Source organism: Scyliorhinus torazame, chromosome 22 (genome assembly GCF_047496885.1).
Source record: "Scyliorhinus torazame isolate Kashiwa2021f chromosome 22, sScyTor2.1, whole genome shotgun sequence".
Classification (NCBI taxonomy): Eukaryota; Metazoa; Chordata; class Chondrichthyes; order Carcharhiniformes; family Scyliorhinidae; genus Scyliorhinus; species Scyliorhinus torazame.
The window spans coordinates 12,815,740-12,831,856 of record NC_092728.1 but is presented as its reverse complement, the minus strand read 5'-3'; the positions used below and the strand labels follow the sequence as shown (position 1 = coordinate 12,831,856).

At 50.2% G+C, this 16,117-nt stretch overlaps 1 protein-coding gene across 1 annotated transcript in view; it reads left to right on the top strand.

Annotated features, from left to right (window-relative positions):
- The window catches only part of LOC140398917 (calcium/calmodulin-dependent protein kinase type 1-like), a 56,981-nt gene that overhangs the window by 17,533 nt on the left and 23,331 nt on the right, over nucleotides 1-16,117 (top strand). The window contains exon 4 of the mRNA XM_072487905.1: nucleotides 9,423-9,549. Coding sequence (XP_072344006.1) covers nucleotides 9,423-9,549 — 127 coding nt within the window. The remainder of the gene's footprint in view (nucleotides 1-9,422; nucleotides 9,550-16,117) is intronic.

The following is a 16,117-nucleotide window of genomic DNA, read 5'->3' as shown; positions in this document are numbered from 1 at the left end:
ATCCGGCGTCTCTGCAGTCGGGCCTGAGTGTGGAGTCTTCTCCAGCTACAACAAGTGAGGTTTAAACCATCTCCCCTTGACATTCTCCAACATCGCCATCACTGAATCCCCCCACTATCAACATCCCAGGGCAGCAGGGTGGCGCAGTGGGTTAGCCCTGCTGCCTCACGGCGCTGAGGTCCCAGGTTCAATCCCGGCTCTGGGTCACTGTCCATGTGGAATTTGCCCATTCTCCCCGTGTCTGCGTGGGTTTCACCCCCACAACCCAAAAGATGTGCAGGGTAGGTGGATTGGCCACGCTAAATTGCCCTTTAATTGGAAAAAATGAATTGGATACTCTAAATTTTAAAAAAATATCCTGGGTGGTTACCATTGATCAGAAACTGAACTGGACCCAGCCGTATAAATACTGTGGCTACCGGAGCAGGTCAGAGGCTGGGAATCCTGCGGAGAGTAACTCACCTCCTGACTCCCCCCAAAGCCTGTCCACCATCTACAAGGACACAAGTCAGGAGTGTGATGGACTCTCCCACTCGCCTGGATGAGCGCGGCTCCGACAACACTCGAGAAGCTCGACACCATCCAGGACAAAGCAGCTCCCTCCCCCCCGCTCGATTGACTCACTAACCCCCACCTTCAACACCCACTCCCCCCACCCACCGACGCACCGCAAAACAATGTTTATTCTATGAATTCAAGTTAACCTTTTCTTTTAAAAAAAAAAATATTTATTAAAGTTTTTTAACACAATTTTTCTCCCTTACAAACAATAACCCCCCCCCCCCCCTCGAAACAAAAAAAAACGAGAAATTGCGCAGAGTAAGATATATACATGGCAAAATGATATATTTACACAGCTTTGTACACTGGCCCTCACCCGTACGTGCCAGTTTCCCCAACCCTTCATGTTATCTCTTGCTCATCCACCCTCCCAGGCAGTCCCCCCTCCCCCCCCCCCCCCCGCCCCCTCTCCCAGGACATCCCCTCCACCCACCCATTCCCCCCAAGGTTGCTGCTGCTGCTGACCGACCTTCCTCTAACGCTCCGCGAGATAGTCTAGGAACGGTTGCCACCGCCTGTAAAACCCCTGCGCAGACCCTCTCAAGGCAAACTTAATCCTCTCCAACTTTATGAACCCAGCCATATCATTTATCCAGGCCTCCAGGCTGGGGGGCTTCGCCTCCTTCCACATTAGCAAGATCCTTCGCCGGGCTACTAGGGACACAAAGGCCAGAATGCCGGCCTCTTTCGCCTCCTGCACTCCCGGTTCGTCTACTACTCCAAATATTGCTAGCCCCCAGCTTGGCTTGACCCGGACTTTCACCACCTGAGATATTGCTCCCACCAGTCCTCTCCAGAACCCCTCCAGTGCCGGGCATGACCAAAACATATGGACATGGTTCGCCGGGCTCCCTGAGCACCTTCCACATCTGTCCTCTACCCCAAAGAACCTACTCAACCTCGCCCCTGTCAAGTGCGCTCTGTGGACACCTTAAATTGTATCAGGCTGAGCCTGGCACACGAGGAGGAGGTATTAACCCTACCCAGGGCATCAGCCCACAGACCTTCCTCGATCTCCTCCCCCAGCTCCTCCTCCCATTTACCCTTCAACTCTTCTACCAGCACTTCCCCCTCTTCTTTCAACTCCTGGTGTATTTCCGACACCTTCCCCTCCCCGACCCATACACCCGCGATCACCCTATCTTGAACTTCTTGTGCCGGGAGCAACGGGAATTCCCTCACCTGTTGCCTCACAAAAGCCCTCACCTGCATATATCTAAAGGCATTTCCCGGGGGTAACTCGAACTTCTCCAGTACCCCTAGGCTCGCAAATGTCCCGTCGATGAACAGGTCCCCCATTCTTCCAATCCCCGCCCGATGCCAGCTCTGGAACCCCCCGTCCATCTTCCCCGGGACAAACCGGTGGTTACCCCTGATCGGGGACCACACCGATGCTCCCATTGCACCCCGGTGCCGTCTCCACTGGCCCCAGATCCTTAGCGTTGCCGCCACCACCGGGCTCGTGGTATACTTTGTCGGCGAGAGCGGCAGCGGTGCCGTCACCAACGCCCCCAGGCTCGTTCCTTTACAGGACGCCATCCCCATCCTCTTCCATGCCGCCCCCTCTCCCTCCATAACCCACTTGCGGATCATCGCCACATTTGCTGCCCAGTAGTAGCTCCCCAGGTTTGGCAGCGCCAACCCTCCTCGGTCCCTACTGCGTTCCAGGAACCCTCTCCTTACTCTCGGGGTCTTATTCGCCCACACAAACCCCATAATACTCCTGCCGACTCTCTTAAAAAAGGCCTTAGTGATCATGATGGGAAGGCACTGAAACACAAACAGAAACCTCGGAAGGACCACCATTTTGACCGACTGCACTCTACCCGCCAGCGAGAGCGGTAACATGTCCCATCTTTTGAAATCCTCCTCCATTTGCTCCACCAACCTCGTCAGATTCAGTTTATGTAGGGTCCCCCAACTCCTGGCTATCTCGATCCCCAGATACCGAAAGCTCCCCTCCGCCCTCCTCAGCGGTAGGTCCCCTATCCCTCTTTCTTGGTCCCCCACCTGTAATACAAAGAGCTCACTCTTCCCTACATTGAGCTTATAGCCCGAAAACTCCCCAAACTCCCTTAGAGTCTGCATGACCTCCACCATCCCCTCCATTGGATCCACCACGTACAGCAACAGGTCATCCGCATATAGCGACACCCGATGCTCTTCTCCCCCTCGGACCACCCCCCCTCCATTTATTAGACTCCCTCAATGACATGGCCAATGGTTCGATCGCCAATGCGAACAACAGGGGGGACAGGGGGCACCCCTGCCTCGTCCCTCAGTACAGTCGAAGTACTCCGACCTCCGCCGGTTCGTCACTACACTCGCCATCGGGGCTCTGTAAAGGAGCTTAACCCAATTGATAAACCCTACCCCGAACCCAAACCTACGCAGCGCCTCCCAGAGGTACTCCCACTCTGCTCAGTCAAAGGCCTTCTCCGCATCCATAGCTGCCACTATCTCCGCCTCTCCCTCCTCCGATGGCATCATTATCACGTTTAAGAGCTGCTGCACATTGGTGTTTAGTTGCCTGCCCTTTACAAATCCCGTCTGGTCCTCGTGGATTACCCCCGGGACACAGTCCTCGATCCTCGTGGCCAGCACTTTTGCCAGCAACTTTGCATCCACATTGAGGAGCGAGATCGGCCTGTACGATCCACATTGCAGTGGGTCCTTGTCCCGCTTTAGGATCAAAGAAATTGTCGCTTCCGACATTGTCGGGGGCAGGGTCCCCTCCTCTCTTGCCTCATTAAAGGTCCTCACCAGTAGTGGGGCCAACAGGTCTGCGTACTTCCTGTAGAACGCCACCGGGAATCCGTCCGGTCCCGGGGCCTTCCCCGCCTGCATGCTCCCCAAACCCTTGCTCAGCTCCTCCAGCCCAATCGGTGCCCCCAAACCAGCCACCTCTTGCTCCTCCACCCTCGGGAATCTCAGCTGATCTAGGAATCGTCTCATCCCCTCTTCCCCCGCTGGGGGCTGGGATCTGTACAGCTCTTCATAAAAGGCCTTGAATACCTCGTTTATTTTCGTCGCACTCCGAACCGTGGCTCCCCTTCCATCTTTGACTCCCCCTATTTCCCTCGCTGCCATCCTAAGTTAACCTTTTCAAAACAAACAGTGAATAACTTAGCAACCCCCAAAGAATACAACACTATGTAATCCTTAATAACTTCCCAAACAACATCCAGAAGACAAAAGAACCACCTTTTAACAGAAGCACATCAGGTTTACAATCACAACTGAGAACATTTATAATTCTGAATTCACCAAATGATCAAGAGATAGTCTTTTCATGGCAGAGAGAACAGCAGTACACCTGCTCTGTCTGGCTTCAGCTCCAACACTGAAATCAAAACTAAAACACACCCTGCAGCAAAGAGCCTAAAACAAAAGTAAAAAGCTGGCAGACTGCCCAGCTCCACCCACTCTCTGACATCGCTGATAAATACCCATTTCTTAAAGGTACTCCCACATGACAACCGTAAGACCAAAGGAAATAAGACCAGGAGTTGGGCCATTCCGCCCCTCGAGCCTATTCCGCAATTCAACAGGATCATGACATTCCGTACGTCCACCTTCCTGCCTGTCATAATATACACCAGTATATGAAAATGAAAATCGCTTATTGTCACAAGTAGGCTTCAAATGAAGTTACTGTGAAAAGCCCCTAGTCGCCACATTCCGGCGCCTGTTCGGGGAGGCTGTTACGGGAATCGAACCGTGCTGCTGGCCTGCCTTGGTCTGCTTTCAAAGCCAGCGATTTAGCCCTGTGCTAAACAGCCCTATTATGGTGCAGACACACACACATACACATACACTGATGGACATGCAGTGGGACCAATCAGCATACACAACACCGCAGCCAATCACCAGTGAGAGCACACGCACTGTAAAGACAGGGGACAGGAGAGTTCCCGCTCATTCGAGTAGCAGCCAGCTCAGAGCACAGAGCTCACAGCCTGCAACACAGACATTCACCATGTGCTGAGTGCATCACCTGGTTAGGACTAGGCAAGGGTCAACAGTTAAAGCTGGTATTGCATTTACCCACAGTTCAAGTATGTTAATATAGTTAACCTTATAATAAAATAGAGTTGCACCACTTCCAGTGTTGGTGACCTGTTTGCGATCCAGAATACCCAACGCATCACTGCCCTCTCCCCCTAACCCTGAATTCCCCTACTGATCAAGAATCTATCTCAGCCTTAAATTTACACGAGGACTCTGTCAACACAGCTCTCGGTGACCAGGAGTTCCAAATACTCACAACCCTCTGAAAGAAGAAACTCCTCCTCATTTCAGTCTCATATTGACCCCCCTTTGTTCCGAGACTCTGCCCTTTGGTCCTAGAATCTCCCGTGAGGGGAAACATCCCCTCAGCATTTACCCTGTCAAACCCCTTAAGAATCCTGAATGTTTCAATAGATTATCTCTCATTCTTTTAAAATCCAATGAGTACAGTCCCAACCTGTTTAACCTGTTGTGGGCCAGGGTTTAGAGAACTCCAAAGTATATCATGGAGATCACCTGACCCACAACTTTTACTAGATTGTGGTATGGGGAGCACACGGCCTACTCTACAGGTGTGGTATAGCAGAAATCTAAAAGTATTTTTTTAAAAGCAAAACAATGTTTATTCTATGAACTCAAGTTTTAAAACATACAGTGAACATCTTAGCAATCATCAATTCAAATACAACCCCCAAAGAATACAACACTTTCCTTTTAACATCCATAAGACAAAAACCCTTTTGACAGAAGCACATCAGGTTTAATTCCACTACTGAGAACAGTTATCACTCTGAAATCACCAAATGATCTCGAGATGGTCTTTAGATGGCAGAGAGATTAAAATTACACCTTCTTTGGCTGACTGCAGCTCCAACACTGAAACGAAACTAAAAAAACACAGACACACCCGTTTTTTTCCTCAAAGCGAAACTATAAAGCAGAGCCAGAGCTCAGCTCCACCCACACTCTGACATCACTGCAGCCACTTGAGCAGACAAACATTTCTTAAAGTGACATTCCCATGTCAAACCTTTGCTCATAAGGCAGTCCCTCCATAATGGGGATCCTCCGAATATACCCTCTCTGAATTGCCTCAAGTGAAGTAATATCTTTCCTTTATTAAGGGGGCCAAAACTGCTCACGGTTCTCCAGATGTGGTCTCAGCAGAACCTTGTACGGCTGCAGCAAGACTTCCCGGCTCTTATACTACAACCCCCTTGAACTAAGGGTCAACATTCCATAAGCCTCCCTGATGTCCTGCTGTATCTGTGTGCTAGCTTTCTGTGTTTCGTGTACAAGTACCCCCAAGTCCCTTTGTGTTGCAGCTTTCTGCAATATTTCTCCATTTAAATAATACTCTGTTCTTTTGTTCTTCCTTCCAAAATGAACAACGTCACATTTTCACCTCTCAGTATCTCTTCACAAACTGTTTGTATCGCTCTCGTAACTTGCCTTTGCGCCTTATTTTCGTGTCGTCTGCGATTTTGGCTCCCGCACATTCGCTTCCTTCCTCTCACGTCGCTGATATGTATTGTAAAAAGTTGCGGGTTCCAGCACCGATCCCTGTGGAATGCCACTGGTTACGGGTTGCCAACCAGAAAAAGAATCCTTTTCACGGCGCCGAGGTCCCAGGTTCGATCCCGGCTCTGGGTCACTGTCTGTGTGGAGTTTGCACATTCTCCCCGTGTCTGCGTGGGTTTCGCCCCCACAACCCAAAAGATGTGCAGGCTAGGTGGATTGGCCACGCTAAATTGCCCCTTAATTGAAAAACAAAAATGAATTGGATACTCTAAAAAAAAATTTTTTTTTAAAGAACCCCTTGTCCCCACTCCTGCCCATTATCCAATTCTCTATCCATGCCAATATACTACCTCCAGCACTGTGGGCTTTTGTGAAGTACTCTGTCGAACGCCTTCTGAAAGTCCAAATACAGCACATCTACTGGTTTCCCTCTATCCACTCTGGTCTAGACCTCTTCGAAAACTCTGATAAATTAGTCAGACACGATTTTCCTTTCATAAAGCAATGCTGACTTTGATTAGATTATGATTTTCCAAATGTGCTGCTATTACTGCCTTAATGATTGATTTTAACAATTTTCCAAATAGTAGATGTTAGGCTAATCGGCCAATAGTAACCTGCTTTTTACCTCCCTTCCCTTTTTGAATAGAGGTGTCACATTGGCAGTTTTCCAAACCTCTGGCACTTCTCCAGAATCCAAGGATTTTTGGAAAATTATAACCAATGCATCCACTATCTCTGCAGCTATTTCTTTTGGGATCCTAGGATGCAGCCATCAGGGCCAGGGGACGGATCTGCCCTTAGCACCATTAGTTTGTCTAATCCTACTTCTCTAGTGATGGTATTTAATTCCCTCCCCACCGCATTCTTCAGCATCAATGGGATGTTCGAAGTATCTTCCACCATAAAGACTGATGCAAAATATCTGTTTAACTCCTTTGCCATTTCCTTGTCCCCATAACTGTTTCCCCAGATTCGTTTTCTAAGGGGCTTATGTTCAGTTTGACCTCTCTCTTCCTTTTTATATATTTAAAGATGCACTTATTGTCCGTTTTTAGATTCCTCGCGAGTTTGTCCTCGTAGTTTATTTTCTCTCTCTTTATTATCTTTTTAGTCCTCCTTTGTTGGATTCTGAATTTATCCCAGTGTTCGGGGCGATTCACTGGCTTTCCCCTTCTTATCTGCTTTTTCTTCCAACTTAATACTCTCCTTAACTTCCTTGGTTAGCCATGGTTGGTTTATTCTACTCTTCATTGGGATATATTTATGCTGAGAGTCATGATTTACCTCCTCAAATATCTGCCACTGCTTCTTTACTATCTTTCCTGCTAATCTATCCACCCAGTCCACTCCAGCTAATTCTACCCTCGTTTCATTGTAATTCCCTTTATTTAAGTTAAACACACTTGTTTCCGAACTAACTTTCTCACTCTCAAAATGAATGTGAAACTATCATGTTATGATCACTGTTTCCTACTTTATTCTGAGGTAATTTATTAAACCCGCCTCATTAGCCATTACTAGATCCAAGATAGCCTGTTCCCTGGTCAGCTCCATGACATATTGCTTGACAATCACTACTGCACTCTTATGAATTTGTTGTCGTAGCTACCCTTTCACACTTGTTTAACCCAATTAACATGAAGATTAAAGTCACCCATAATTATTGTATGCTTTTTACGTGCTCTTATTATTTGTTGATTTATACCCTTTCCTACAGTTTGGTTCCTGTTTGGGGGTCTATGCGCTACTCTTCTTTCCTTGCTTTTTTTTCCATCCACCCAAATGGATTCAACATAGAACATAGAAAATACAGCACAGAACAGGCCCTTTGGCCCACGATGTTGTGCCGAACCTTTGTCCTAGATTATCATAGAATTATCATAGAATTTACAGTGCAGAAGGAGGCCATTCAGCCCATCGAGTCTGCACCGGCTCTTGGAAAGAGCACCCTACCCAAGGTCACACCTCCACCCTATCCCCATAACCCAGTAACCCCACCCAACAATAAGGGCAATTTGGAACACTAAGGGCAATTTATCATGGCCAATCCACCTAACCTGCACATCTTTGGACTGTGGGAGGAAACCGGAGCACCCGGAGGAAACCCACGCACACACGGGGAGGATGTGCAGACTCTGCACAGACAGTGACCCAAGCCGGAATCGAACCTGGGACCCTGGAGCTGTGAAGCAACTGTGCTGTCCAGAATGCTACCGTGCTGCCCCAATCAATCATAGATTATCATAGAATTTACAGTGCAGAAGATCACGGAGTCTAGATAATCTCTTACAACTGTCCTCATTTCATCTCTTATTAACTGTACTACCCCACCACCTTTCTTTCCCACCTGCCTTTCGAAAAGGTCAAATAACCCTGCATATTAAGTTACCAGTTTTGGTCTCCTTGTAGCCATGTTTCCGGAACGACTATGAGATCATATCCATTTACCTGTATTTGCACCGTCAGTTTGTCTACCTTATTCTGAATGCTTCATACATTAAGATACAAAGCCTTTAGGTTTGGCTTTTTGTCATTTTTAATCATCCTAATTTTTATTTGTACTGTGGCCCTATTTTGCCTCTCGCCCTTGGTTACCCTGCCTACCGGTTTTTGCATTTTCCTCTTCTTTCTTTCGATACTGTCCTTTTTCTCTTTCCCATGTCTCTCTGCTTAGGTTCCCATCCCCCGACATTCTTACTTAAACCCTCCCCAACCACACTCCCAAACACTCGCCCAAGATGCACTGCAGCCACTAGCCAAGGCTCCTTCAACATAAGACCATGAGGTCTTATCCAGGCGAGGCCTGGATTGAGCGGACGTGGAGAGGGTGTTTCCACTTGTAGGAAAAACTGGAACCAGAGGACATCAATCTCAGACTAAAGGGACGATCCTTTAAAACAGAGATGAGGAGGAATTTCTTCAGCCAGAGTGTGGCGCATCTGTGGAACACTTTGCCGCAGAAGGCTGCGGAGGCCAAATCACTGAGTGTCTTTAAGGCAGAGTTAGATAAGTTCTTGATTAATAAGGGGATCAGGGGTTATGGGGAGAAGGCAGGAGAATGGGGATGAGAAAAATATCAGCCGTGATTGACTCGATGGGCCGAGTGGCCTAATTCTGCTCCTATGTCTTATGGTCTCATTCAAAATAAATGTTGAATAACCCGTCGGAGAGAAGGAATGGCAAACGACACCCATCGCCACTGGGGGTCTATGGTGGCCTGCTGCAGCACCTCTGAGAGAGAGAGAGAGGCGACTGACGGATGTGGGGAATGCTGGGTAATGTGGGGAGGGGAGCGAAAAATCTAATGATCGCCTCTTGCCTCTCAGCCCGAGAATTTGTTGTACGCCTCGCCGTTCGATGACTCAAAGATTATGATCAGTGACTTCGGACTCTCCAAGATCGAAGAAACGGGGAGGTTGCTGTCGACGGCATGTGGCACGCCTGGTTACGTGGGTATAAAGGCCTTTCCTCCTTGTTCTTGAACACGCGATGCCAAAACCTTTTGCACCGCCAGAATCCCCGACGTGACCCTGAGTTTAACTCCTCTTTGCTGCAGGTTTCTGAGCTCCAACGGGATATTCAGGGCCTCTTGGGCCTTTGCAGGCCCGGGAAAAAGGACCCCACTGCCCTTTCTCTCCCTCTCCCTCTGGCCTGCCCAGAAAACCGCCTGTTCTGCAATAGAATTAAATTAAATTAAATCAAATCTTGTTTTTGACTGCTGAGGTGACAAGAAACATTGGAAGTTCCTCACAACCCTTCACGCTCCCTCCTCCTCTCCACAAACTGAATAACGTCAAACAGGCCCATGGTGGGTTGCCGTGGCTACCGGCGTCTCGACTGCATGACCGAATTTTCTTGTTTTCTTAAGTGGGATAAAAAGGGTTTCTGCCTCTCCCGGGCCTTGGGAGCGGTGAATTCCAAACCCCCACCCGCCCCCTCTGAGTGAAAAAGAAATGTACTCCACGCACAGCCCACCTCAAATCTTCCACCAAATTGTTTTAAATCTATCCCACTGTTTATCAGGCTTTCTGTGAGGGCTAACTGGACCTGTTCTTAGCCATTCCACCTGGGCCCCAAATCATTTCATGCACCGTAATTAAATCTCCCCCACCTCTGTCCTAAGGCCCTGCCCCCAACCTATCTCACCCCCACTCCTGGCACCATCCTCTGTAAGTCCAAATCTAGGCCATATTCTTCCCATAACCCCAAGCGTTTTCCACCCATCCCCAGCTGCCCCTCGGAACTGAGCTTCTCACTCGGGCCTATTTCCGAGGGGGCATTGCTGTGTGGGTGTGATGGGGGCTCTGGATTCACAGGCCAGACCGGGGTGCGGGACGGCAGATTTCCCTGCCTAAAGGGGACATTAGTGAACCAGATGGATTTTATTTAACGACAATTGGTGAGATTTTCACGGTCCCCATGACTGAAACTGGCTTTATGATTCTGGATTTTATTAAGCGGATTTCAATTCCACTGGCTGCCGTGGTAAGGTTCGAACTGGTGTCCCATGCCACCGTGGCGCATTTGTCTGAGACCTCTGGATTACTGATCCAATGGCAATACCACAAGGCCACCAGCTCCCCTAACCGACTTTGATCAGCCTACGTAACTTCAAACAACAGATTTTAGGTGCAAAGGCAGGGTCCCTCACAACAGTTTTGAATATTATTCCCATTCAGCAAGCTGGCATCATTCCGAGGACAATGGGAGTCCCTTGATTTATCGCAAACGTCCCTGTGAATGGTTGAGTTCCTGCGAGCACTGTGGAGTCCCTGACTGCGGCTATGGTTAAAAAAAAAAGGGCATTCTTTTTTTGTATGCGTTTTTTTGGGCTAAGCTGGCTGGGTCAGGATTTAATGTCCATCCTTAATGGCACTTGGGCGGAGCGGCTATTCGGCCATTTCAGAGGGGGGCTTAAGAGTCAACCACATTGCTGTGGGTCCGGAGTCACATGTAGGCCAGACCAGGCGGGGATGGCAGGTGGGCAGCACGGTAGCACAGCGGTTAGCACTGTGGGCTTCACAGCGCCAGTGTCCCAGGTTCGATTCCCTGCTAGGTCACTGTCTGTGCGGAATCTGCACGTTCTCCCCGTGTCTGCGTGGGTTTCCTCCGGGTGCTCCGGTTACCTCCCACAGTCCAAAGACGTGCAGGTTAGGTGGACTGGCCATGATAAATTGCCCATAATGTCCAAAGAAAAGATTTGGAGGCGTTATAGGATTATGGGGATAGGATGGAAGTGAGGGCAGAAGTGGGTCGGTGCAGACTTGATGGGCCGAATGGCCTCCTTCTGCACTGTACGTTCTATGGTATTTGCTTCCCTAAAGGACATTAGTGAACCTCATGGGATTTACGACAATCGATATGGTTTTATGGTCATCATAAGACCCTTAATTCCAGATTTTTATCGAATTCAGATTTCACCATCTGCAGTGGTGGCAATCAAATGTAGCTCCCAGAGCCTTACACTGCATCTCTGTATTACTAGCCCAGTGACAATACCACTGCCTCCCCTACTGGACCGATAGGGAGAGAGAGCGGGAAAGTGGGATTAGTTTTCGGGTTGATACAGGGCTATGGGGAGAGAGCGGGGTAGTGGGGTTAGTTTGGAGATTGATAGAGGACTCTGGGGAGAGAGCGGCGCAGTGGGATTAGTTTGGGATTGATACAGGGCTATGGGGAGAGAGGGGGCAGTGGGTTTAGTTTGGGGATTGATACAGGGCTATGGGGAGAGAGCGGGACAGTGGGATTAGTTTGGGATTGATACAGGGCTATGGGGAGAGAGGGGGCAGTGGGATTAGTTTGGGGATTGATACAGGGCTATGGGGAGAGAGCGGGGCAGTGGGATTAGTTTGAGGATTGATACAGGGCTATGGGGAGAGCGCGGGGCAGTGGGATTAGTTTGGGGATTGATACAGGGCTATGGGGAGAGAGCGGGGCAGTGGGATTAGTTTGGGATTGATACAGGGCTATGGGGAGAGCGCGGGGCAGTAGGATTAGTTTGGGGATTGATACAGGGCTATGAGGAGCGAGCGGGGCAGTGGGATTAGTTTGGGGATTGATACACGGCTATGGGGAGAGAGTAGGGCAGTGGGATTAGTTTCGGAATTGATACAGGGCTATGGGGAGAGCGCGGGGCAGTGGGATTAGTTTGGGGATTGATACAGGGCTATGGGGAGAGAGCGGGGCAGTGGGATTAGTTTGGGATTGATACAGGGCTATGGGGAGAGCGCGGGGCAGTGGGATTAGTTTGGGGATTGATACAGGGCTATGGGGAGCGAGCTGGACAGTGGGATTAGTTTGGGGATTGATACAGGGCTATGGGGAGAGAGTAGGGCAGTGGGATTAGTTTTGGGATTGATACAGGGCTATGGGGAGAGAGCCGGACTGTGGGATTAGTTTGGGGATGATACAAGGCTATGGGGAGAGAGCGGGGCAATGGGACTAGTTTGGGGATTGATACAGGGCTATGGGGAGAGAGTGGGACAGTGGGATTAGTTTGGTGATTGATACAGGGCTATGGGGAGAGAGCGGGGCAGTGGGATTAGTTTGGGGATTGTTACCGGGCTATGGGGAGAGAGCGGGGCAGTGGGACTAATTTAAGGATTGATACAGGGCTATGGGGAGAGAGCAGGGCAGTGGGATAAGTTTGGGGATTGATACAGGGCTATGGGGACAGAGCGGAGCAGTGGGATTAGTTTGGGGATTGATACAGGGCTATGGGGAGAGAGCGGGGCAGTAGGATTAGTTTGTGATTGATACAGGGCTATGGGGAGAGCGTGGGCCAGTGGGATTAGTTTGGAGATTGATACAGGGCTATGGGGAGAGAGTGGGACAGTGGGATTAGTTTGGGGATTGATACAGGGCGATGGGGAGAGAGCGGGGCAGTGGAATTAGTTTGGGGATTGTTACCGTGCTATGGGGCGAGTGCGGGATAGTGGGACTAATTTAAGGATTGATACAGGGCTATGGGGAGAGAACAGGGCAGTGGGATTAGTTTGGGGATTGTTGCAGGGCATTGGGGAGAGAGTGGGGCAGTGGGATTAGTTTGGGATTGATACAGGGCTATGGGGAGAGAATGGGGTAGTGGGATTAATTTGGGATTGATAGAGAGAGGGGCAGTGGGATTAGTTTGGGGGTTGATACAGGGCTATGGGGAGAGAGTGGGGCAGTGGGATTAGTTTGGGGATTGATACAGGACGATGGGGAGAGAACAGGGCATTGGGATTAGTTTGGGATTGATACAGGGCTATGGGGAGAGAGTGGGGCCGTGGGATTAGTTTGGGGATTGATACAGGGCTATGGGGAGAGAGCGGGCCAGTGGGATTAGTTTGGGGATGATACAAGGCTATGGGGAGAGAGCGGGGCAATGGGACTAGTTTGGGGATTGATACAGGGCTATGGGGAGAGAGTGGGACAGTGGGATTAGTTTGGGGATTGATACAGGGCTATGGGGAGAGAGCGGGGCAGTGGGATTAGTTTGGGGATTGTTACCGGGCTATGGGGAGAGAGCGGGGCAGTGGGACTAATTTAAGGATTGATACAGGGCTATGGGGAGAGAGCAGGGCAGTGGGATTAGTTTGGGGATTGATACAGGGCTATGGGGACCGAGCGGGGCAGTGGGGCTAATTTAAGGATTGATACAGGGCTATGGGGAGAGAGCAGGGCAGTGGGATTAGTTTGGGGATTGATACAGGGCTATGGGGACCGAGCGGAGCAGTGGGATTAGTTTGGGGATTAATACAGGGCTATGGGGAGAGAGCGGGGCAGTAGGATTAGTTTGTGATTGATACAGGGCTATGGGGAGAGCGTGGGCCAGTGGGATTAGTTTGGAGATTGATACAGGGCTATGGGGAGAGAGTGGGACAGTGGGATTAGTTTGGGGATTGATACAGGGCGATGGGGAGAGAGCGGGGCAGTGGAATTAGTTTGGGGATTGTTACCGTGCTATGGGGCGAGTGCGGGATAGTGGGACTAATTTAAGGATTGATACAGGGCTATGGGGAGAGAACAGGGCAGTGGGATTAGTTTGGGGATTGTTGCAGGGCATTGGGGAGAGAGTGGGGCAGTGGGATTAGTTTGGGATTGATACAGGGCTATGGGGAGAGAATGGGGTAGTGGGATTAATTTGGGATTGATAGAGAGAGGGGCAGTGGGATTAGTTTGGGGGTTGATACAGGGCTATGGGGAGAGAGTGGGGCAGTGGGATTAGTTTGGGGATTGATACAGGACGATGGGGAGAGAACAGGGCATTGGGATTAGTTTGGGATTGATACAGGGCTATGGGGAGAGAGCGGGGCAGTGGGATTAGTTTGGGGATTGATACAGGGCTATGGGGAGCGAGCGGGGCAGTGGGATTAGTTTGGGATTGATACAGGGCTATGGGGAGAGAGCGGGGCAGTGGGATTAGTTTAGGATTGATACAGGGCTATGGGGAGAGCGCGGGGCAATGGGACTAGTTTGGGGATTGATACAGGGCTATGGGGAGAGAGTGAGGCAGTGGGATTAGTTTGGGGATTGATATAGGGCGATGGGGAGAGAGTGGTGCCGTGGGATTAGTTTGGGGATTGATACAGGGCTATGGGGAGAGAGCAGGGCAGTGGGATTAGTTTGGGATTGATACAGGGCTATGGGGAGAGCGCGGGGCAGTGGGATTAGTTTGGGGATTGATACAGGGCTATGGGGAGCGAGCTGGACAGTGGGATTAGTTTGGGGATTGATACAGGGCTATGGGGAGAGAGTAGGGCAGTGGGATTAGTTTTGGGATTGATACAGGGCTATGGGGAGAGAGCCGGACTGTGGGATTAGTTTGGGGATGATACAAGGCTATGGGGAGAGAGCGGGGCAATGGGACTAGTTGGGGATTGATACAGGGCTATGGGGAGAGAGCGGGGCAGTGGGATTAGTTTGGGGATTGTTACCGGGCTATGGGGAGAGAGCGGGGCAGTGGGACTAATTTAAGGATTGATACAGGGCTATGGGGAGAGAGCAGGGCAGTGGGATTAGTTTGGGGATTGATACAGGGCTATGGGGACCGAGCGGAGCAGTGGGATTAGTTTGGGGATTGATACAGGGCTATGGGGAGAGAGCGGGGCAGTAGGATTAGTTTGTGATTGATACAGGGCTATGGGGAGAGCGTGGGCCAGTGGGATTAGTTTGGAGATTGATACAGGGCTATGGGGAGAGAGTGGGACAGTGGGATTAGTTTGGGGATTGATACAGGGCGATGGGGAGAGAGCGGAGCAGTGGAATTAGTTTGGGGATTGTTACCGTGCTATGGGGCGAGTGCGGGATAGTGGGACTAATTTAAGGATTGATACAGGGCTATGGGGAGAGAGCAGGGCAGTGGGATTAGTTTGGGGATTGATACAGGGCTATGGGGACCGAGCGGGGCAGTGGGGCTAATTTAAGGATTGATACAGGGCTATGGGGAGAGAGCGGGGCAGTGGGATTAGTTTGGGGATGATACAAGGCTATGGGGAGAGAGCGGGGCAATGGGACTAGTTTGGGGATTGATACAGGGCTATGGGGAGAGAGTGGGACAGTGGGATTAGTTTGGGGATTGATACAGGGCTATGGGGAGAGAGCGGGGCAGTGGGATTAGTTTGGGGATTGTTACCGGGCTATGGGGAGAGAGCGGGGCAGTGGGACTAATTTAAGGATTGATACAGGGCTATGGGGAGAGAGCAGGGCAGTGGGATTAGTTTGGGGATTGATACAGGGCTATGGGGACCGAGCGGGGCAGTGGGGCTAATTTAAGGATTGATACAGGGCTATGGGGAGCGAGCAGGGCAGTGGGATTAGTTTGGGGATTGATACAGGGCTATGGGGACCGAGCGGAGCAGTGGGATTAGTTTGGGGATTAATACAGGGCTATGGGGAGAGAGCGGGGCAGTAGGATTAGTTTGTGATTGATACAGGGCTATGGGGAGAGCGTGGGCCAGTGGGATTAGTTTGGAGATTGATACAGGGCTATGGGGAGAGAGTGGGACAGTGGGATTAGTTTGGGGATTGATATAGGGCG